Source organism: Orycteropus afer, unplaced genomic scaffold (genome assembly GCF_000298275.1).
Source record: "Orycteropus afer afer isolate SDZICR_OR568_19922 unplaced genomic scaffold, OryAfe1.0 scaffold00174, whole genome shotgun sequence".
NCBI classification, from domain to species: Eukaryota; Metazoa; Chordata; class Mammalia; order Tubulidentata; family Orycteropodidae; genus Orycteropus; species Orycteropus afer.
In genome coordinates, this window is record NW_006921761.1 from 2,797,407 (window position 1) to 2,820,216 (window position 22,810).

Sequence of the window (22,810 nt, forward strand, 5' to 3'; positions counted from 1 at the left end):
AAAAAAAAAAAAGAAACTGTCTAAATTTCCTTCTGTGGAGCGGCTGGTGTTGGAACCGCCACCCTTCTGGTCAGCAGTCAGATGCCTTTGGCACTCCGCCAGCGGAGCTCCAAATTGTTGTTTTCCACTTTGGATAGTTAGAGTTCTCAAAACAAAGAGCTAGTTTTCTTATTAAAATTAAAGGCTAAAAGCAGGAGCACTGTATAGTACTGTGAAGTCTTGTGAGAAAGTAAGGTTCATGGGGTAGTTGGGAGCATTACAGAAACGTGCTTTTATTGTATGGGATTCTGAAAACTATTTTCTCTTTTAATTATAATGACGTTTTCCATTGAAACATTACTTAATTGTAGAAGGAAAAGGAGATGGCTTTGGAATACCTCTGCTAGTTCATTTGGGAGTGATCACATGTAACCGGTCAGCTCCCCTCCTCAGTTTGAGTAATCCGTTGTTTGATGTGCTTCTCTCCCGCACGCTGAAGCTGTGCTCTGTAGCTCCGTGTACTCATGGTAACATTTGAAGATGGCTCTTGGGCGTACAAATGATGTGGCGGAGGCGTGACCTCCTCAAACTTCCTGGGGGCGGTGGATGCCCATAGGCCCAGAGCTAATACCTGTGAGACAGAGGTCCGACAGGCCTCCACTGCCCAGTCTCCTACCATTTCTGACACCACCTCTTCCTCCCACGGCTTGATCAGAATACAGACACGATACCCAGTGACTGTGGGGTTTCAGCTGAGTTACCGTGTGGGATCGGAGATGACTGAGGGTGCAGGCCTTCAAACGGGACATCTCTTCTCAGCAGTGCCCAAGGCATGCCTTCTCTGGCCCTCAGCCTCTGCCCTGCGCAGGCACATGTTACGAAGCTCTTGGCTCTGCCAATAAGCCTCAGACTGAAGGAGCTCGGTGCTAGCTCCACCAGGTGCCGAAGGCAGCCCCCCCTCCTGCCGCCTCCTGCCTGGCAGTGCTCGGCTGTCTTACTCCATGGAGCCAGAAGCCCACTCTGCGCTCTCGGGCTCTGCTGCTGCTCCTCGCCATCATCGCCCTCTCCACAAGGTGTCGCAGCCCTCTCTCGGCTCCTGGCTTAGAGACATTCTCAGCGGGGATCCCAGGTCCACTCGCATCTCTTCTGGGTGGTAGTGAGGGCTCGCCCTTTCCACCTCTGGGGGGCTCATTTTAAGTCTAGCAGGATGGCCAGCTGACCAGTCCCCAAGTTAGGGTTCCGTACACCTTATTTACAAAGTCCTAAACTATTAAGTGTGCCATGCACCTTATTTGTATTGTTATATTAGCAAGCCGTCCAGTCCCCTTGGTGGACCACAAGCACCTCACATTTGCATAGTCCTACCCAGCTGTGGGAGCGCTAGTAGCATAGTGGTTAAGGCACTTGACTGCTAACCAGAAGGCTGGTGGTTCAAATCCACCAGCTACTCCTCAGAAGGAAGATGGGGCAATCTACTTCCGTAGTGATACTGCCTCAGAAACCCAAGGAGGGCTCGCTATGAGTCGGGTCTGACTCGACGGCACATAACAACAACACCACCACCCAGCTGTTTGGTGAGAGTTGTAAAGACTCGGGCCAGAAGGGCCTCCTTGGTAATTCACTGCACTGGACTGCACAGCACCAGGCTCCAGAACTCGTGCCGCCCAAGGTGTCATTGCACAGGTAGCTAGAGCTTGGGGGGAGCAGGTTGGAGATAGATTCTGTCAGAGCCCACTTAGTCCTTAGCAGCTTTCAGCTAATACTACGTAGTTTTGGTGAGCTTTCATTGGAACATTGAGTTGGGTGGGTGACCTGGGAAAGTTAACAGTGCAGTTCAGTGATCCATGTCAGGTGGCATCATAAGCAATGCTGTGGCCCATGAAAACCTCAGCATATTCCTTGAGATAACAGGTGCAGGTTTTGAGTTGCCAGCTGTCCCCGTGTTCTGCCTGAAGTGCCACATCTTTCTTGCAGGGACTCCTAGAGTGCCGGGACATTCTAGTCAAGAACTGATGGTTTGGGTCAATTGAATGCTCCTTTATCTGTTTCATATCAAATTTATTTTATCCAGGTAACCCTCATTAGAGAAAGTACACACTCTGGCCCAAGCAACAGAAGGATGATGATGGGAGAGGATGTGGGGGTTCGTGAGTGTGATTGAGAGTCCATTTGAAATCTTACCCAAATGATGACCATTTCAGCTGGACTCTGAGCTGAGAGTCACTGCCTGGGGTACGTCACCGATGGCGAATACAGGGACTTCTCAGATGCGTGGGTGTGGAAAAGAATGTCAAGTACCACACACGTGCCCATTGCACTTCTGTGTGCCCTGTTGGCTGCTACGTAATGGATTTTGTGATAATTTTTAAAAACTAGACTTCATTTTTTATTTTATTTACTGGGCATCTCCTTCCTCCATTCTAGCATTTTTTTTTTTTTTTTTTTAAGGTCTTTAATTTTGGTTGATCACACAGTTTTTCCTCCTCTACATTTTCGGGTAAATATATTTCAACACATGTGCATGCAGTGATGTGAAATCCTGACTCAGTTGACTGATTTTGTTGCATTGGCAGAGTGAAGATAGTCCAAGTCCCAAGAGACAGCGCCTCTCTCATTCAGTCTTTGATTACACATCAGCATCACCAGCTCCCTCCCCACCAATGCGACCATGGGAGATGACCTCAAGTAGGCAGCCCCCTTCAGTCCGACCGAGCCAACATCACTTCTCAGGGGAACGATGCAACACACCTGCACGCAACAGAAGAAGGTTAGTTGGTAACAAATTACATTTCCTTCTGTTAGTAGGCGTGTGAGTTTTTTTTTAGCATCAGAATGCGTTTTATACACACATCAACACATTTGTACGTGTAAAATTACACACAAGAAATAACATTACAAGTTGTTTAGGCTCTGACACTAAATCATGAGGTTCCTTCAGCTCGTAAATGATAGGTGAAGAAATTGAAAGAGGCTGCGGGGATTTAGCCATGGTCAGCCCATGCCATTCATAGGAGTTCAACGACAGGCAGCCCCCGGGTTACGAACAAGGTCCTTTCCTAACTCTGTCTTCAAGTCCTTAAGTCGCATTGTAGGTGAGTTGAAACAGGTGCACACAGTTCTTACTTAGCCTTCCTGTAGTGTGAGGGACATCTGAGTCCTTCTCAAATGATTTAGAAGCTGCATGTACAGTGAGTGAAGGGGACTGTGCTGAAGAATGTATTGTAAGAAGGAGTTGGTTCATTCATTTCAAAGTGAGGGCACATCTACATGATATCACAGGGCAAGTATGAGTTGTCTGTAAATCAGATGTTGGCAGCCTGGGGCCTGCCTGTATGTTCCAGCATAAGACTTTCCGTGAGCTCCTCTGTAACCCTGGTGACCAGGAGATGCACTCTGTAGTTCCCACCTGGGCGGCCTGAGGTGGGCCCTGCACTCTGCTCTGTTTCTGGTCCCTGCGTCCTCTGAGGCACTTGAGGGCTGAATTCGATTCCCTGCGTCACTGGGGCCTGAGCTTTCGTCCAGCGTGCGGCGCTTGCTCCCTTCCCTGGGGCCGGGCTCCTGCCTTTCCTTCCCTGGAGCCAGAGCTTCCTGCCCCTAGGGCCTTGCCTGAGGCCACACATGTCTTATTCCAGGGGAAGATTCATCTTTGGGACAAGACAGGTGTTTGCATGTCTGGGATGTTGGTAGTCTTAAGGAATATTTATAATCTCCATTTTGGAGTTAGTAGCGAATCCTGAAACCACCAATTTTTGCTTCAAATGAAGCAAATAAACCTGCTTCTCAACTGTATTCTGTTGAGACACTCAGGCATTCAAGTTCACATTACCCCATACCTTGGTATGCTGTTACATGGGAAGGGTCAGTGAGATAATGTACATCTACTAAGTGAAAAGGGTTTACAGCTATTAAGCACAGGCATACAGGTATTTGGTTCAGGTTCCAGCCTCAGCACCTACTGTAGTCTTTTCCTCTTGTTTTATGATGAAATGTGCCATATGTTCAGAAGAACATGTAAAACAAGTGGGCGGGTAAAATAGTAAAACGAGCGCATGTACCCAACACCTGTTGGAAGAGAACACTGTCCTTGTCCTGGAAGGCCATCTGCCCTGTGCATGCTCCTGCCCTTTGTCACTCTCCTTCCAGCTTCCTGCAGGGGATGCTCTCTTCTCTGATGAGCTGTTACCATTCCCTTGTTGGTGATAATTTTAATGCCTTTGAATGTACTCTTAATGTATTTTTCATTTTTGTTGTGTTGTTTTTATTTAAATATACTTTGATTTTTTTTATTGTTTCTGATGTTTCCGTGTATGTAAAGTAGTCCTTGAACATTATTTACAGGCACTTAGATAACGAAGTGTAGATGGGTGTGTGTGAGTGTGTAGGAGCTTGGTATCTGTCGGTGTGGTGCCTTGCTGTTTGTTGAGGGAGCTTAGAGCAGTGACCCCTGACAGCAGCAAGCACGCTGAGCACATACATCTTTGTCTCTAAACACCGCTCCACAGTAAAAGGAATGAGAGCTCCTTGGAGAACTGTGTGATTCCTGGGCTGGAGCAGGGGCTCTTATGAGATGAGCCAGGAGCAGGCGATGGTGTCAGGTATTAAAGACATGCTCAGAGGATGAGGACGGGGTGAAATGGCAGAGACTCCAAGCACAAGGAGCCAAAGTTGGAATAAATTTAATGTCAGAATGCTAGAATGGATGTAACCCAAAGGACAAAAGTAAGACCCTTGAGTTCTTACTGATCGTAACTGATGAACTGACTAAACAGATGGGGGAGGGAGAGAGTGGCAGGTGATCTTTACCAGAGAATTTCAGTTAATAAATTCGGAACAAACGAGGGAGATAGAAAATCACCGTTAGAATACGGCAGTAATGGTGGCTGTGGATCCAACCACAGACACGGAAGTTTGAACAGGAGAATGTTTGCATGGTTTCAAATGATCTCCCCCAGATACTAGGTAATTACAAAGAGGAGAAGGCTGGCTTTGTAGTGGAGGGGCCTGGCCGCTAGCACCTTAACCAGGTGCTCGGTGTGGATGCCACCATTGAAGCATGTCAGCACCACGTGCCCCGCACTGTGAGGCCCTGAGATGGGCACGTCCCTTTGTGGTGTCCTCTGTAAGGCATACCCTGAGTCAGCTGGCGAGAACACCGCAGACAGGTGCAGCTTGAGAAGCATTCCGAGCGGGTGCATGACCAGTGTCTTCAGAGGTGTCAGTGTTGTGAGTGACGAGGGAGGACTGAGGAACCTACCACAGATGGGAGATGATGGAGATGTGACAACCGCATGCAGTGTGGGCCCCTGCATTGTACTCTGACACAGAGGGAAGGCATTGGTGGAAGACTGTGAAGTGTAAAGAAATTCTGCAGTTTAGTTAATGGCCTTACATATCAAGGTTATTTCTTAATTTTGATGATTATTTTATGATTATGGACGATACTAGCATGAGGGGAAAAGGTGAGTGGTACGTAGAAACTCTTTATACTGAAATTTATCTCAAAAAGTTTACAAAAATGCTGTAAGATCGTAAGGTGTGTGGCATTTTAAATATAGTATGTAGATTTTGAAGGGAAGATGCAGAAGGGAAGCTACCAAGAGATGCAGAAAGCAGTGACGGCAGCAGGAACCTAGGGGGCGGCACGGAGCCCTGGTGGGAAGTTCATCTTTCAAAGCAGTTTTCTCTGAGGCTCGGAGAGTGAGGAAGGATGGGAAGAGACGGGTTCAAAGGCACAGAGGAAGGAGATGGAGAGAGTGGGACTAACCTCTCAGAAGCTGCTAAGCCATTTGCTCATGGCCAGCTATGCCTGAAAGGGAAAGGTTTGGCCTCCTTTGCCCAGAATGAAGTACATTTTAAGGGGTCCTCTGGTGGCAAAGTGCCTAAAGCACTTGACTGCTAACCAGAAGGCTGGTGGTTCAAACCCACCAGCCACTCCTTGGAAAGAAGATGGGGCAATCTACTTCCGTAGAGATCCTGCCTCGGAAACCCAAGGAGGGGTCGCTATGATTTGGGTCCGACTTGACAGCACGTAACAACAAAGAACACAACATTACATTTTAGAGGCACTTCGGTGGTGCATTGGTTAGACCATTAAGCTGCTCACCAAAAAGTCGGCAGTTGGAAACCACCAGTTCCTCTGTGGGAAGAAAGATGAGGCAGTCTGTTTCTGTAAAGATTGACAGCCTTGGTAACCCTGTGGGGCAGTTCTACTCTGTCCTGTAGGGTCAGAGTGAGTCAGAATCAACCCAGTGGGAATGAGTTTGGTCTGGTTATCAGTTACCAATGTTTAGAATTATATTTGTGCTGAGCTGTTGAAAAGCCGTTGAGCTGAATTATGAAGGTTTAGAGAAGTGGAGTCACAGTAATAAATTTCTAAAATTTTGTTAAACTGAGAAGGTGGCTATTAATGCTTGTAGGACTAAAAGTAGTTTGCTTTACTAACCAGCTTCTAATGGAAAATTCTAGATTCCCGGAATCTGTGTCGACACCGCCTTGCAGTCATTTCCATTCTCGGCATTGACTCATTTCCTGTATTCACAGTAGTCAGCGAGCTATCTGGTGGATGTTCTCCAGTTGTTTCTCGCCTTCTTTCACTTTTGGGGGTCATTTTGGACATCTAGGAACTATGCGTTTCATAGGTCTTAGCCAAATGGGAAACATAAAGGGCCCATTGGGTGTATGAAGAATACTGATGAGGGCTGCAGAGTGAAAGTTTTTTATTATAGTATTTCTAAAGTAAGGAGAGCAAGATACTGGGGGGAATCCAGTGAAATTGCTGATCCTTGACTTTTTTTAAACCCACGAAAAGGGTAATTTCATATGATTCAAACCACCCCTCCCCCAGGAAAAAATAGAGACAGTGGCTGTCTATTGATGTCTAAATACTCTCAGAGCCGAATACCAATTTTCTTTCTTAAAAGCACGTACCGTTTAGTTTGTAAGTTTTTAGCGTGGATGGTGAACCATAGTGGTCCTTTAGTACTCAAGCGTCCATTAGCACATATGGACGGCTGAGAGGACAGTCCGGAGGATTGTAACAGCAGACCTTGCATCACCTTCCCTTTGGCGTTTACTGTATTGCAGTCCTCCTGTCAGGCGCCAGAGAGGAAGAAGGGATCGGCTGTCTCGACACAACTCCATCAGTCAGGATGAAAACTACCACCACCTCCCATACGCCCAGCAGCAAGCAATAGAGGAACCGCGAGCCTTCCACCCTCCGAATGTATCCCCCCGCCTGTTACATCCTGCCGCGCACCCGCCACAGCAGAACGCGGTCATGGTCGACATACACGATCAGGTACCGTACCAGAACGTCATGCAGATGCACAAGCTGAAAGTTGATGGCTTATTGAAATCATCTGGGGGTTTTGTTGTACATTTCATCTTGTTTTCTTTCTATTGTGGTAAAATACATGTAACAAATTTTGGTCTTGGAAACATTTCCAAGTACACAGTTCAGTGATTGATTATACTTTGCCTTTATCACCACCGTCCATTCCCCAGAGTGTCTCATCACCCCACACAGAACGTTGAGCAGTAGCTCCCCACTCCTCTCCTCCCTGGTCCACCCCCACTTTCTTACGGCTGACTAGTGCTCCCTTGTATTGTTGCTGATTTCTTGCCATTTCACCCAAAAGGAAGCAGTTTTACCTAAAAGGAAACTTTTAGTTAACTTTCTTCTTCATAAAGATTGAAACTTGAATTCTGCACGTCTTCCTTAGATGAATATTGGTCAAGGTTATAAAAGCCTAAAATGACTTCATGTAAGAGTTGGTTGGAAATGACTGATTTTTGGATTGCTGGGAAATCCTAGACAGGTTATGGTTTGAATGCATGTCCCAGTTTCCCTCTCCGTTCCGGTTTCTTAGGCAATGATCTAATAGATGAATCTTGTGGGCACATCTCTGTTGTTATAGGTTTTTCCTTAGGTCTCCAGGGAGATGACAGACACAGGCTTTATTTCTCTCTGTTCCTGCCCAGAACTGATGGACTAGCTCAGGACAGGGCTTGCCTCTCTTCAGAGTGTGAAGGTGAAGACCAAAATTGTATGGTTTTCTGTGGGGATTCTAAGGCCAAAAACACACAAAATCTGGATGTATCTTTATATAGTTGCTGAATTTTGAGAATAAAGAAAAAAAATCTTACAAGTTCATAGGAAAAATTACAAAGGAAAGAGAATCAAAGTAGCATTCAGTTTTCATTTACTGCACTGGCTACCAGCAAACATGTTGACAGTTGAGAGAAAAGTATGATCTTGCCCAGAAGCCATTCTTCAGTCAGATACCTTCTTCCTTTATGCCCTGAAATGCTTCTTGAAAAGTGATAGTGCTTCCCATGCTGTGTTTCCCGTGCTCCTTCCACAGTTCTGCTGGTCTCCAAGCTGGTCCAGGGATGGTCCTTTTCTTTTCTTGGAAGACGACACATGCGGCCCTGATGGCCTGTTCCCTGCCCGTAGAATTCCAAGGGGCAGACGAGGTTCTCTTCTCTGTCTCCTTCAGTCTCAGCTGATGAATTTTCTGCTGTAGCAGTTGTTTAGACCTATCAATCACAGGATCGATCTCTTTAACAAAAGATGTGTAACCACGTCCTTAGTGAACACTCTGGGACACGTGTACTTAGTTTGTACAATAGAATTTTCCCAATCTTTTAAGTTCCGTTCATTTTTACACAGTTCATTTTTAAGCCCCTCTCTTTCCTATTGCATGTAAGCAGCCAGGAGAAAACACATGGCGCCTTTCAAGATCTTGCTTCGAAATCTCTGCACCCAAATACCAAGTCCATCACTCACAAGTTGTACCTTCCACCAAACGTTTGAACGCAATTCAGAGAAGTTCTTTACCTCTGCGTGAGAGGTATCCCTTTCCTCCACTGTCGAATCACATGTTCATCATTTTCTTTTAGTGATGTACCAGAAGGACGTTGAATGTCCACATTTCTAGGAACATTCTGTTGCTGGTGCCACATTCTGTTGGGAAGGCACTCTAGTGGCGTAGTGGATAAGGCATTTAGCTGCTAGTCAGAAGGTCGGCTGTTCAAACCCACCAGCCGCTCTGCAGAAGGAAAATAGAGCGATCTACTTCTGTAAAGATTTGCAGCCTTAGAAACTCAGTGGGGGGTCGTTATGAGTTAGAATTGACTGAATGACAGTTTTGTTTGAGGGTTTTTTTTGGGGGGCAGGCTGCCAAATGTATTCTCTAAGACGATAGAAACTTCCTCTCTGGCTCTCCTCACTTCCTTCTGAGCCCTCACCAGAATTGCCTTTGATGTCCATCATTCTACCAGCAGGCTCTTCAAGGCAATGTAGGCTTTTATTATTAGGAACCACTCCCACCCCTCAAGCTCTCTCCCTGTACAAACACTGCTGTTCTCTTCTCCCACGACTGATCGCTTCAAGGAGGTATCTACCTGATATGAATGTTCACCCCATATGCCTGTCTGACCTTTATGTAGAGAATTATAAAATTTCGGGTAATTTAAAGAGAACATATTTCAGTACAGAGATTTGGATCAAAAGATCCAATTTTGTGAAAGTTGTTAGTCCTTAAAACCTTATGATTAAGGTTACTTATCAGTTTGGCTAGGGGATGATTCTCAGTGGTTTGGCAGATATGATGTGTTAATCCTCCATTGGTGATCTGATGTGAACAGCCATTCAGTTGAAAGAGGAGTGTCCCTGGGGACGGGGCCTACCTCCAATAATATAGATATTCTGGCCGAGCTCAACCTCTCTCAGTCCTGTGTGGGCTCATTGTCTTCTGCTCTCTGGATCCTGGGATGTGAGCCATCAGCCTGCTGTCTCACCTGTGAATTGGGGATTAGCCAAGTCCTGTAGCCCCCATGAACAAGCAGCCTGCCGTCTAACCTGCTTGTTTTGGGTTTATCAGCCCTGGCAACTGTGTGAGTAAGGAGAAGCCTCCAGTCTGACACCTAACCCACGGATTTGGGACTTGCCAACCTCCACAATTGCATGAGCTATTTCCTGTAAATAAACCTTTCTATGTATATATGTATATTTATATGCACTTCACTGTTTTGCTCCTTTAGAGAAACAGCCTCTTAAGACGTTTGGTACCAACAGTGGTTCAAGGGGAACAGAATTGTAAGGATGAGTTTTCTGAAATGGTTTTCAAGTCTGGCTAGTCTTAAAGGCACTGAGGACTCTGCCTCTAGTAGCAAAGAGGGCACTGTTAAACAGTGGTATGAAGTGGCAATAGAAATACACAAAATATCGCCACCAGTGGATCAGATATTTGTGAGAAACAATGCTCTGGGTGATTGTACATTTAATACTTTTCTGGTTTTGTCAGAATGAGAAGTGAAAGGAAGTTGGTTGGTTGGTGCTACTGTCAGTAGACAAAGTGCTAAAAGTTTCAGTGTCACAGCTCAAGTGCCATATACAAGATCTAAAAGTTCCACTTGTGTCCTGAAATAAAGCCTTATTTCTTGTAGTACCAGGATTGATATTGCCAAAAAACAAACCCAGAGTCTTATTGTAAGAGTTGCTGAATTACAGTGCCAGTTGAATTCCCAGCCTTGAATGGTGTCTGAAGTGAGGACAATGGGAAGAAAAGGGTTCCTGAAATTTAAGGACATATGGGCAAATAATCAAGAAGCTGGGGACATGGAGACCCTAAATTGTGTTGAATCACTCCTGCCATCAGAAACAACCCTCTTACTCCCATCTGAAGAGATCATTCCATCTTTGTCTGTTAAGCCATACTTCCCAGGAAAACCATTATCCCTTCCACCGCCCATCTGATGAGCGAACCTAGCTCTACCCGAAGAGTCTGTCTGAGATACTGCCTAGGGCATTACCAGGGCAGATGCCTTACAAGACATTGCTGAATGTACCAGGACCCACCCACACCACCCACTTGTGCTTCTAAACCTATAACTAGACTTCTTAGGTCCCAGCAGTCCCCAAGTGGTGAAGTACAAAGTGTGACCAAGGAAGAGGTACACTACACTCCAAAACAATTGCTTGATTTTTCTAATATATGAAAACAGAAACCTGAGGAATATGTGTGGGGATGGCTATTAAAGGTGTGGGATAATGGAGCAGGGACAAGTTTTGTCAGTCTGAGTTTATTGATAAGAGTCAACTAAATGCAGATTTTTCATTTGGTGACTCAGCTTGAGAAGTTAGGAAAGGATCTAATGGTGGATCTTCGTATTGGACCCTTGACATGTGGAATAAGGGCTGTTATGGTAGGAAAAGCCAAGTGGAAGCAAGCCTAGGTTGCCTGAGTGCCCCTACCTCAGTTCACTGAAGCATAGATGAAGTGGTGGCCCATACTAAATGGAATTGGTGGCAGATCTCCCTTAGGACACTGTAGAAGAAGATATCAAAAGGCTTAGGGAAATCAACGATTAGAGTACATTTATCAGATTGGACCCACAGGCCCATCCATGGAGTGTCCAGACAACAGACACACCTTTTACCACAACAGTGAGGAACAAATTTGTGAAAGGAGCCACAGAATCCTTGAAGACTGCTGTGATTGCTACTCTGTCTAAGTCAGATTTGATGGTGAGAACTGTCCTGAGTGAATTGAGACACCTAACTACAGTGGAGCTGATTGGACGCCATGGTGGTGCCAAGAGATGGCATTCAGTCGCTAAAGACAGTGTAGGTGTGATTATCACAATGGATAACAGAGTCAAAGCACTAATAAGAATAGTCTTCCCCTTGTATGGACTTAGGGCATTAGCCACTTTGTCATGGTATTCCTAGGAATAAAATAGATGGAAAAGTCTAAATATTTACTTCATCTGTACGAGAAGAATTTTGGGTCACGTAAACAGCAGTCTACCTTGAATCACCAGAATAGAGTGTTACAGCCCCTCAGTGAATTCCCAGACTTGAGCTAGTTTACAGACCCACTACCCCTTGAATGAAGGGGAGGCCAAGTCCCCTTAAGGGAGAACCTAGTACGCTGCCAAAATTTTACACTGTTAATGTTTTCCAGCCTTCCACAAAGGGATCTTGAGGCCTTGTATGAAAGTGAGTGTTCGTTGGGGTAGAAGGAGTAGACATTTTTGGGGATTACTGGGCACTGACTCTGAATTGACACTAATTCCATGAGACCCAAAATGTCACTGTGGCCCACCAGTCGAGATTAGCAGCATAGGTCAGTCAGGTTATTAATGTATAGCTGGCATCCATCTCACACTGGGTCCCTGAACCCATCCTATAGTTCTTTCCCCAGTTCTAGAGTATGTAATTGGGATAGGCATACCCACCAATTTGTAGAACTTCATATTGGACCCTTGACGTGTGGAGTTAGAGGCTATTATGGTAGGGAAAGCCAAATGGAAGCCTAGGTAGCCTAAGTGCCCCTACCTAGGAAAATAGTAACCCAAAATCAATAACACATTTCTGGAGAAGTTGCGGAGATTACTGCCACCATCAAGGACTTGAAGGATGCAGGGGTGGTGGTTTTCGCTACATCCCCATTAAACAATCCTGTGCAGAAAAAAACATGAATCTTGGAGAATGACAGTGGATTATTGTAAACTTAACCAGCTGGTGACTCCATTTGTAGCTGCTGTTCCAGATATGGTTTCATTAACACATCTTCTGGTACCTGGTATGCAGCTGTTGATCTGGCCAATGTCTTTTTCTCTATAAGCCTGTTTCAAAGGACTACCAGAAGCAGTTTGCCTTCAGCTGGCAAGGCTAGCAATACACTTCCACTGTACTGCCTCAAGGGTGTATCACCTCTCCAGCCCTATGTCATAATTTAGTCCACAAGGACCTCGATTGCCTTTCCCTTCCACAAGACGTCATGCTAGTCCATTACATTGATGACATTATTCTGATTAGACCTAGCAAGGAAGAAATATCAGTGACTCTAGACTTACTGGTAAGACATTTCATTGCTAGAGGATGAGAAATTAACCCAGCAAAAATTCAGGCACTTCCTACCTCATTGAAATTTCTAGGGATTTGGTGGTGGTGGTGCATGTTGACATATTCCTTCCAATGTGAAGGATACATTTTTGCATCTGGCACCTTTTATAACTAAAAGGAAGGCTCATACACCTGTTGGGCGGGCCTCTTTGGATTTTGGAGGGAACACATTCCTCATTTTGATGTGCTACTCCAGCCTACTTATCAAGGGCTTGAAAAGCTGCTAGTTTTGAATGGGACCCTGCAAAAAAGGCGTGGAAGCAGCCTCCTCAGACCTCCTCTAACTTCCCAAGGAGGAAAGAGAAGGACCAACAGCAACAGTCCAAAGCTGATTCCCATAAGGTGGAAGTCAGACATGCCACCACCCTCCAACCTTTTTACCAATTCTGACACCAGCCATCTCTCCCACGGCACTCATTTCTCCACTGGGTTTGATAATTCATTGCAGTGGCCACACAGAATGCATAGACAACACTCATGATTATGGGACTTTTTCAGGTAAGCGCCAGGTTATAATTTAGGTTCAGGGATGTGCTCAGGATATAGTCCTTTAATCAGGACAGCTTTGTTTCTGCCGTGCCTGCAGACACACCTCTCTTTGGCCATTGGCCTCTTGGCCTGGACTCTGCCCTGCTTAGGCAAGTGTTAGAAAGCTCTTTAAGTTCTGCCGATAGGTGTATCCCACTCCACCAGCTAGCCTGCTGTCCAGAGGCACTCAGCTTTCTCACTCTGGGGGTCAGTAAGCCCACTGCTTTGTCCCATTCTGGTCTCTCAGTTGTGCTGCCATTCCTGCTACCATCTATCTGCCATTTCAGCATAGCGATCTCAGGGCGAGGGATCTACTCCACTCCTTGCTTCTTTCTTGATGGCAGTGAGATTCCCTTTTTCCTCCTCTGAGATGGCTCATTTTAAGCCTAGTGAGATGACAAAACTGACCAATCCTTACATTAGGGTCCCATACACTTTATTTGCACATTCCCACCCCCACGAGGGGGGGGCATGCACCTTATTTATAATTAGCAAGCTAGCCAGTCCCCTTGGTAGACCACAAGCACCTTACATTTGCCTAATTCCGCCCAGTCATTAGGTGAGAGTCACAAAGACCATGGCTAGAAGAGCCATACTAAGTAATTGCACTGCAGACCCAGAACAGGAGAAAGCTCAACAGTAGGTGCAGATTGCTGTGCAAGCCACTCTGTCACTTGGACCTTGAAGCGTCAGTGGCAGATAGAGGTGCTGTTTGGAGTCTTTGGCAGGAGGCTAATTGGTGAGTCACAGGGCAGACCCTTAGGATTTTGAACAAAGCCCTATTGTCTTCTGTAGATAACTGCTTTCCTTTTAAGAAACAACTTTTGGCTTGTTACTGAGCCTTAATGGAGAATGAATGTTCAACTGTGGGCCACCAAGTCAACATCCAACCTGTGCTGCCCATGATTAACTGGGTGTTGTCTGACCCACAGAATCATAAAGTCATATGTACAGAGCAGCACTTCGTCTTTAAATGGAGGTGTTGTATACAAGATCGGGTACAAGGAAGCCTGGAAGGTATAAGTAAGTTGCACAAGGAAGTAGCCCAAATGCTCATGGCCCCCACTGCTGTCACATTACCTTCCTTCTCCAAGTCTGCACCTGTCGCCTGATAGGGAGTTCCTTCCAAACAGTTGACTAAGGAAGGGAAAACCTGTGCCTGATTCGCAGATGGTTCTGTGCTATGTGAAGCACTGCTCAGAAATGAGCAGTAATGGTACTGCAGCCCCTTTCTGGGTTCTCCCTGAAGGACAGTGGGGAAGGGAAATGCTCCCAATGGGCAGAACTTTGAGCGGTGCACCTAGTGGTTCATGTTGCTTGGAAGGAAAGATGGTCAGATGTGTGATTATATACTGACTCATGGGCTTTGGCTAATGGTCTGCCTGGATGGTTGAAGGCTTGGAAAGAGCATGATTGGAAAATCAGTGGCAAGGAGTTACAGAGAAGAGGCATGTGGGTAAACCTCTCTGAATGGTCATGGAAGTGAAGGTATTTATGTCTCATGAATGCTCACTGCAGGGTAACCTTGGCAGAGAAAGGTCTTAACAGTTGAGTTGATAGGATGACATATTTTGTGGAACTCAGTCATCCTTTTTCCCCAGTCACTGCTGTCATTGCCCAGGGGACTCATGAACAAAGTGAACATGTGGCAGGGATGGAGGTAGTCCATGGGCTCAGCAACATGAACTTCCACTCACCATGGCTGACTTGGTTATAGCCACTGCCTGCTGAATGACCAGTCTGCCAGCTGCAGAGACCAACACTAGTCCCCAGCATGACATGATTCATAGGAGCAAGGAGCCAGTAACCTGGTGGCAAGTTGGTTACGTTGAATGACTTCCATCATGGAAAGGGCAGTGTTTTGTTCTCATGTGGATAGACACTTACTCTGTATGTGGATTTGCCTTCCCTGCATCCAGTGCTTCTGCCAAAACGACCATCCATGGACCATCAGGGTTTCCCATACAGCATTGCTTTGAATCAAGAAACTCACTTCATAGCAAATGAAGTGCAGCAGTGGGCCCATGCTCATGGGATTCACCGGTCTGATCATATTCCCCATCTTCTGAAGCAGCTAGCTTGATAGAACTATAGAATGGTTGTCTTTTTCTTTAATTGTGATTTGGGTAAAAGAGCAAATTCAGTTTCCTTGTAGCAGTTCATGTACACTTTGTCTCATGACATGACTACAATTTACCCCCCATGCAACAGCTCCCCTCCCACTTCTTCCCAATAGTTACCTCTTCCCTGTGTCCATCCCTTCATGCACTCCTGCCCCCTGAGCTGTCTCCCTGTGCATAAACAGCCCTTCTTTCTCCCATGATTGTTCTCTCCAAAGAGTGTATCTGCCTCAGGTAAATGTTCAACTCCTGTGCCTGTCTTTTGTTTGGCTGGAAGCCATAGGTGTGGGTTCAATTCCAGACCTGAAGGGCAGCTAGGAGCCATAGTCTCAGCGGTTCTACCAAGCTCTATCAGACCAGCAAACAGTCGTGTTCCCCCCTCCCTTTTTCTTTTCCCCAAACGATTTTGAGTTTTGTTCCATATTGTTCTCCCTCTCTATCCAGGATCTCCTACATAGATCCCCCTCCGAGTGGTTGACAGTGGTAGCCAGGCACCATCTAGTTCTTCTGGTCTCATAGTCATATAGACTTAGTATCGCATGGTGTACCAGTCGCTTGGACTGTTTCCACGAGTCTTTGGTTTTCTTCGTTCTTATTTGTTCTGGACGAGGAGAGACCCATCGTTGTATCTAGATGGCTGCTTGCAAGGTTTTAAGATCCCAGTCAGTACTCCAAAGTAGGAGGTGGAACAATGTTTTGTGTAGTATGTTAACGCCAGTTGAGCTTGATGTCCCCTGTGGCTATGGTCCCGGGCCCACAGGTTGTAAAGACCCAATTACTGAACCAGCTAGGTGGCAGTACCTTCCGGGGTTGGACAAGGTTCTCCAGCAGGCTATGTATGCTCCATACCAGTGTCCAATATGTGGTGCTGTTTCACCAATAGCCAGGATTCATAGGTCCAGGAACCAAGGGGTGGAGATAGGAATGGCACCACTTGCAATATTTTTGCTTCCTGTCCCTGTGACCCTATGCACTACAGATCTGGAGGTCTTAGTTCCAAAGAGAGCATGCTTCCACCAGGAGACACGACATTGATTCCATTGAACTGAAAGTTAAGAATGCCATCTGGCCACTTGGGCTTTTCATGCCTCTGGATCCAAAGGCAGAGAAGCGGGCATGGCTGGGTTACTGTATTGGCTGGTGTGATTGATCCTGATTACCAAGGGGCTCTTGCATTAGTGTTACATGATGGAGGTAAAGAAGAATATTTCTGCAATACGGGAGATGCCTTGGGACAACTCTTAGTACTCCTGTGCCTTGTGATTAAGGTCCGTGGAAAACTAATGGGACCCAATTCCAGCATGATGACTAATGGCCCAGACCTTTCAGGAATAAAGGTTTGGGTCACTCCCCCAGGCAAAGAACTACAACAAGCTGAGATGTTTGCTGAGGGCAAAGGGAATACAGAATGGATGGTGGAAGAATGTAGCTAGCTGTAAGTACCAGCTACAGCCACATGACCAGTTGTGGAAATGAGGACTATGAATGTTTTGGGTGTTTCTTCTTTTTGTTTTTCATGTATATTTGCGTGTGTGTGTGTGTGTGTGTGTGTGTGTGTGTGTGTGAGGAGCTATGGTGGCATAGTGCCTAAGGCATTTGACTGTTAACCAAAAGGTTGGAGGTTCAAACCCACCAACCTCTCCTCAGAAGGAAGGTTGGGCAATCTACTTCTGTAGTGATACCGCCTCGGGAACCCAAGGAGAGGTTGCCATGAGTCGGAACAGACTGGCAGTGAGTTTGGTTTGGGCTTTGGAGGGGTTTGTGTGTGTGTGTGTGTGTGTGTATACACACATACATACATATGTACATAAAGGTATGCACTGCTTAACACCTGCAGGACCTGGGAAATTGGACATTATCTACCACATTAAACCCTGTGGGAGCACACTTGCAGTTGTCCTTGTCATTGCCACTGCTGTGGGAGCTGCTGGCTGAGGCCAAGATGAACAGGCACCAGTAGTGGTGGTGGCTGAGAGGGCAACAGAATAAGTATTTTGCAATTTCTTTGGTTGTGTAAAGGATCTGGAGCAGTATATAGCAGAGGAAATTACTAGTGCTTGTTTTTGTAAATAAAGTTTTACTGTAACAGCCAGACCTATTTGTTTATGTATTATATGGTTGCTTTATGCAGAGGCCAGGATGGCTTACGAGCCTCAAATAACCACTTTCTGTCTCTGTAAGGAACAATTTGATCTAGAGCTTAGACCAAGTTTTTCTCAAAGCGTGGAACAGTATCAGTGACAGCAGCCTAGACATTTACTTAAAATGCGTGTTCTTGGACTATACGCTTACTTAGTTGCTTCAGCAAATCCTCCAGTGATTCTAATGCGTGCTGCAATTAGAAAACCACTCATGTGGAATCCTGAAGAACAAAGAGGGCAGAGTCCCTCCTCCACTTATTAGGGTACACTCAAGGAGCTCTGATGGTATAGTGGTGTAAGGCATTTGTTGCTAACCAGGTTCAAACTCACCAGCTGCTCCATGGGAGGAACTCGAGGCAATCTACTTCCATGAAGATTTGTACCCTTGGAAACCCGATTTTTGCTCCCTGTCCCTGTGACCCTGTCCTCTGCAGATGTGGTTCTTGAGTCTTCCTCCAGTTGTTGTTCATATCATCCAGCTTCTTGGATTATCAACATACAGATGGATAAGGATGGTGAAAAGGATGCAACCTTGACTCACACCTTTCCTGATTTTAAACCATGTACTATCCTCTTATTCTTCTCAAACAGCTACATCTTGGTCTATCTAGGTTTGACCTGAGCATAATTATGTGTTCTGGAATTCCCATTCTTTGCAATGTTATCCTTAATTTGTTATGATCCACACAGTTCACTGCCTTTGCATAGTCAATAAAACACAGCTAAACATCTTTCTAGTATTCTTTGCTTTCCACCAGGATCCATCTGACATCAGCAGTGATAACCCTTGTTCCACGTTCTCTTCTGAATCCAGCTTGGGTTTCTGGTAGTACCCTCTCAGTACACTGCTGCAAGTATTTTTTAATTATCTTCAGGAAAATACACTTACGTGTGGTATTAATGGTATTGTTCAGTAATTTCCACATTCTGTTGGATCACCTTTCTTTGGAATGGGTACAGATAAAGATCTCTTCCAGTCAGTTGGCCAGGTAGCTGTGTCCCAAATTACTTGGCATAGATGGGTAAGTGCCTCCAGCACGGCATCTGTTTGTTGAAACATTTCAATAGGTGTCCTGTCAATTCCTGGAGTCTTGTTTCCCCCATTTCTTCAGTATGCCACCTCCTGAAATTGTGTTGGCCAGTTCTTTTTGATACAGTTACTGTACTCTTCCTATCTTCCTTTGATGCCTCCTCATTGTTCACTATTTTGACCATAGAGTCCTTCAGTATTGCAACTCAAGGTTTGCGATTTTCTTTCATTCTTTCAGCTTGAGAAATGCCGAGCATGTTCTTCCCTTTTAATTTTCTAACTCCATATATTTGCAGGATTCATTTTATTACTTTACCTTGTCTTGTCAAGTTGCCCTTTGAAATCATCCGCTCAGCTTTTTACTTCATTCTTCCATTCTCTTTAGGTACTCTCCATTCAATAGCAAGTTCACAGTCTCTTCTGACATCCATTTTTATCTTCCTTTGATTCTTTAGTGAGCTTTGCTTGCTTCATGCATCATACCCTTAATACCATCCCACAGCTCATCTGGTCTTTGGTCACTGGTGTTCAGTTCATCAGATCTGGTCTTCAGATGGTCTCTACATCCAGGTGGGACATACTTAAGGTCATATTTTGGCTCACGTAAACTTGTTTTAATTTATTTCACCTTCAACTTCAACTTCCCTATGAACAGTTGACGGCCTCTGGGCCTTGTTCTGACTGACGATAGTAAGCTTTGCCTCATCTCTTCCTCCACATGTAGTGTGTGTGATTCCTGTGTATTCCATCTGGGGAGGTCCACGTGGGTAGTCGCTGTTTATGTTACTGCAAAAAGTGTTTGCAATGAATAAATCATTAGTGTTGCAAACTGCTGTCATGTGATCTCAGGTGTCATATCTATCACCAAGGCCATATTTTCCAGCTACTAATGCTGCTTCTTTGTTCCCAACTTTCTCATGTCAGTCACCAGTAATTACCAGTACATCTTGATTGCATGTTGGTCAATTTCAGAGCGCAGAAGTTGGTTTAAAAAAAAAAACAAACTTTGACTTCCTCTTCAACTTTGGTGGTTAGTGCATAAATTTGAGTTAATAGTTGTGTTAACTGCTCTTTCTTTTAGGTATATGGATATTATACTGTCACAGCATTGTACTTCAGGATAGATCTTGAAATGTTGCCTCAGATGATGAATGCAGTTCCATTCCTTTTCCAATTTGTCATTCGTGTCACAGTAGACCATATGACTGTCTGATTTAAAATGATCAATACCAGTCTATTTCAGCTCATTAATGCCTAGGATATCGGTCTTTTCGCATTCCATTTCATTTTTGACAACTTCCAATTTTCCTAGATTCATATTTTGTACATTCCACGTTCTGATTATTAATGGGTGCTTGTAACTTTATCATTCTGAGTTGTGCCACATCAACAAATAAAGGTCCTGAAAGCTGCTCCATCCTCATCATTTAGGTTGTCTCTACTTTGAGGAGGCAGGTCTTCCCCTGGCGTATTCTGAGTGCCTTCCAACCTGTTTCCCTGCTATTCACAAAGTTTTAAGTGGCCATTTTTCCAGAAGTGGACCTGGCCACATCCTTCTTCCTGGTCTTAGTCTTAAAGCTCCATTGAAACCTCTCCACTATGGGTTACATCAATGATACTTGAAAAACAGGTGCCATAGCTTCAAGTGTCGTAGCAACAGAGAAGCCACCACAGCACAACAAACTGACAGATGTATATGGAGAGGGGAGAGTTTTTAATAGATGATTCTGGGACAATTGGATATCCATATGAAAGAATCAAACTAGATACCTTACTTTATACCATTCAGAAAAGTCAATTCTGTTGTTGTTGTTGTTAGGTGCCATCAAGACATCTCTGACTCATAGCGACCCTGTGCACAACAGAACGAAACACTGCCCAGTCCTTTGCCAGCCCCATGATCCCCACTACACTTGAGCCCATCGTTGCAGCCACTGTGTTGATCCATCTCATTGAGGGCCTTCCTCTTTTTCATTGACCCTCCACTCTACCAGGCATGAGATCCTTCTCCAGAGAATGGTCTCTTCTGACAACACGACCAAAGTAGGTGAGCTCTTGCTTCCAAGGAGCATTCCAGCTGCACTTCTTCCAGGACAGATTTGTTAGTTCTTTTAGCAGTCCTTTGTACCTTCAGCATTCTTCGCCAACAATACAATTCAAAAGCATCAATTCTTCTTCAATCTTCCTTATTCATTGTCCAGCTCTCACATGCATATGAGGTGATTGAAAATATCATGGCTTGTGTTAGGCTCACCTGAGTCTCCAAGGAGGTATCTTTGCCCTTCAGCCCTTGAAAGAGATCTTTTGCAGCAGATTTGCCCATCGCAGTATATCATCTGATGTCCTGACTCTGCTTCTGTTGGTGTTGATTGTAGAACCAAGTAGTAGGAAGTCTTTGACAACTTCAATCTTTTCTCCATGTACCGTGATGCTGCTTTATAGGTCCAATTGTGAAGATTTTTGTTTTCTTTATATTGAGATATAATCCATACTGCAGACTCTGTTGTTCAGTCTTCATCAGTAAGTGCCTCAAGTCATCCTCACAGCAAGCAAAGTTGTGTCATCAGCATATCACAGGTTGTTAATAATTCTTCCTCCAATCCTGAAGAAGTATGGTGAAAGGATGCGACCCTGACTCACTCTCTTCCTGATTTTAAACCAGGCAGTATCCCCTTGTTCTGTTCGAACAACAGCTTCCTGGTCTATGTACAGGCTCCTTATGAGTACAATTAAGTGTTCTGGAATTCCCGTTATTCTCAATGTTATCCGTAACTTGTTATGATCCACACAATCAAAGGCTTTTGCATAGTCAAAACCCAAGTAAACATCTTTGTGGTATTCTTTGCTTTGAGCCAAGATCCATCTGACATCAACAATAATATCCCTTGTTCCACGTCCTCTTCTGACTCCAGCTTGCATTTCTGGAAGTTCTCTGTCAATATACTGCTGCAACCTTTTCTGAATTATCTTCAGTAAGATTTTACTTCTGTGTGATACTAATAATATTGTTTAATAATTTGCACATTCTGTGGGATCACCTTTCTTTGGAATGGGTACAGATATGAATCTTCCAGTCAGTCGGCCAGGGAGCTGTTTTCTAGCTCTCCTTGCATAGCTGAGTGAGTGCCTCCAGCACAGCATCTGTTTGTTGAAACATCTCAATGGGTGTTCCGTCAGTTCTTGGAGCCTTGTTTTTTGCCAGTTCCTTCAATGCGGCTTCAGCTTCCTCCCTTAAAACCATTCCTTTATACCATTCAACAAAGTCAACTCTAGGAAAATGAAGACTTAAGTATTAAACGCAAAACTATGCAGCTTTAAGAAAGCAACACAGGAATAGCTTTATTCCTTTCAGTAGGGAAGACTTTCTTAAATAAGACTTATATGACAAGACTCTTAGGTAAATAAAAAACTATTGATAAATTAAACTTTATTACAATAAAGAACTTGTATTCATTGTAAGAAATATAAATATTTCTTGGTTACTCAGTTTGTTAAGTATGGTGCCCAGACAATTCAGAGAAGTGGGAGGGGGGACAGAAAGTTACTATTTTTTTTAAATGGTTATAGGCGCAGCTGGATATCCATTTGGATAATTTTAACTTTGTCCTCTAATTCATATCATGCACAAAAATTAATTCAGGTTGGGTCCTGCATCTAAATGTGAAAGAGAAAAGTATTAACAAAAGGGATTATCTTCATAAAATAAGCAAAGATTTGTTAAGCAGAATGCATAAAGCAGTTGTCATTTCAAAAGAAATAGCACTGATAACACTGCATCTCACTAACATTAAAATTTCTCTGCTTCCCTAAAGACAGTACTTAAAAGGTAAAAAGCAAGCCACAGCCAGGAAGAGAACATTTTCAATACCATATCCAAGAAGGGACTAGGATCTAGAGCATAAAAATTAATCTCATATAAAGTAATTTTTTTAAAAAAGATGACAAAATTTTCAAATGGGCAGAAGTCTTGAACAGACACTAAGGACGCTGAAAATATGTATAAATCCTTTCTCATCAGGAAAATGTACATTAAAACCACAAGGAAAGAGTGTTTCACCTCCACCACAGAGGATAAATTTAAAAGCCACGTGTTCTAGCA

At 44.6% G+C, this 22,810-nt stretch overlaps 1 protein-coding gene across 1 annotated transcript in view; it reads left to right on the forward strand.

The window, feature by feature from the left end:
- The window catches only part of RNF38 (ring finger protein 38), a 60,545-nt gene that overhangs the window by 18,595 nt on the left and 19,140 nt on the right, over nucleotides 1-22,810 (forward strand). The window contains exons 3-4 of the mRNA XM_007946890.2: nucleotides 2,553-2,746; nucleotides 7,063-7,276. Coding sequence (XP_007945081.1) covers nucleotides 2,640-2,746; nucleotides 7,063-7,276 — 321 coding nt within the window. The 5' untranslated portion in view covers nucleotides 2,553-2,639. The remainder of the gene's footprint in view (nucleotides 1-2,552; nucleotides 2,747-7,062; nucleotides 7,277-22,810) is intronic.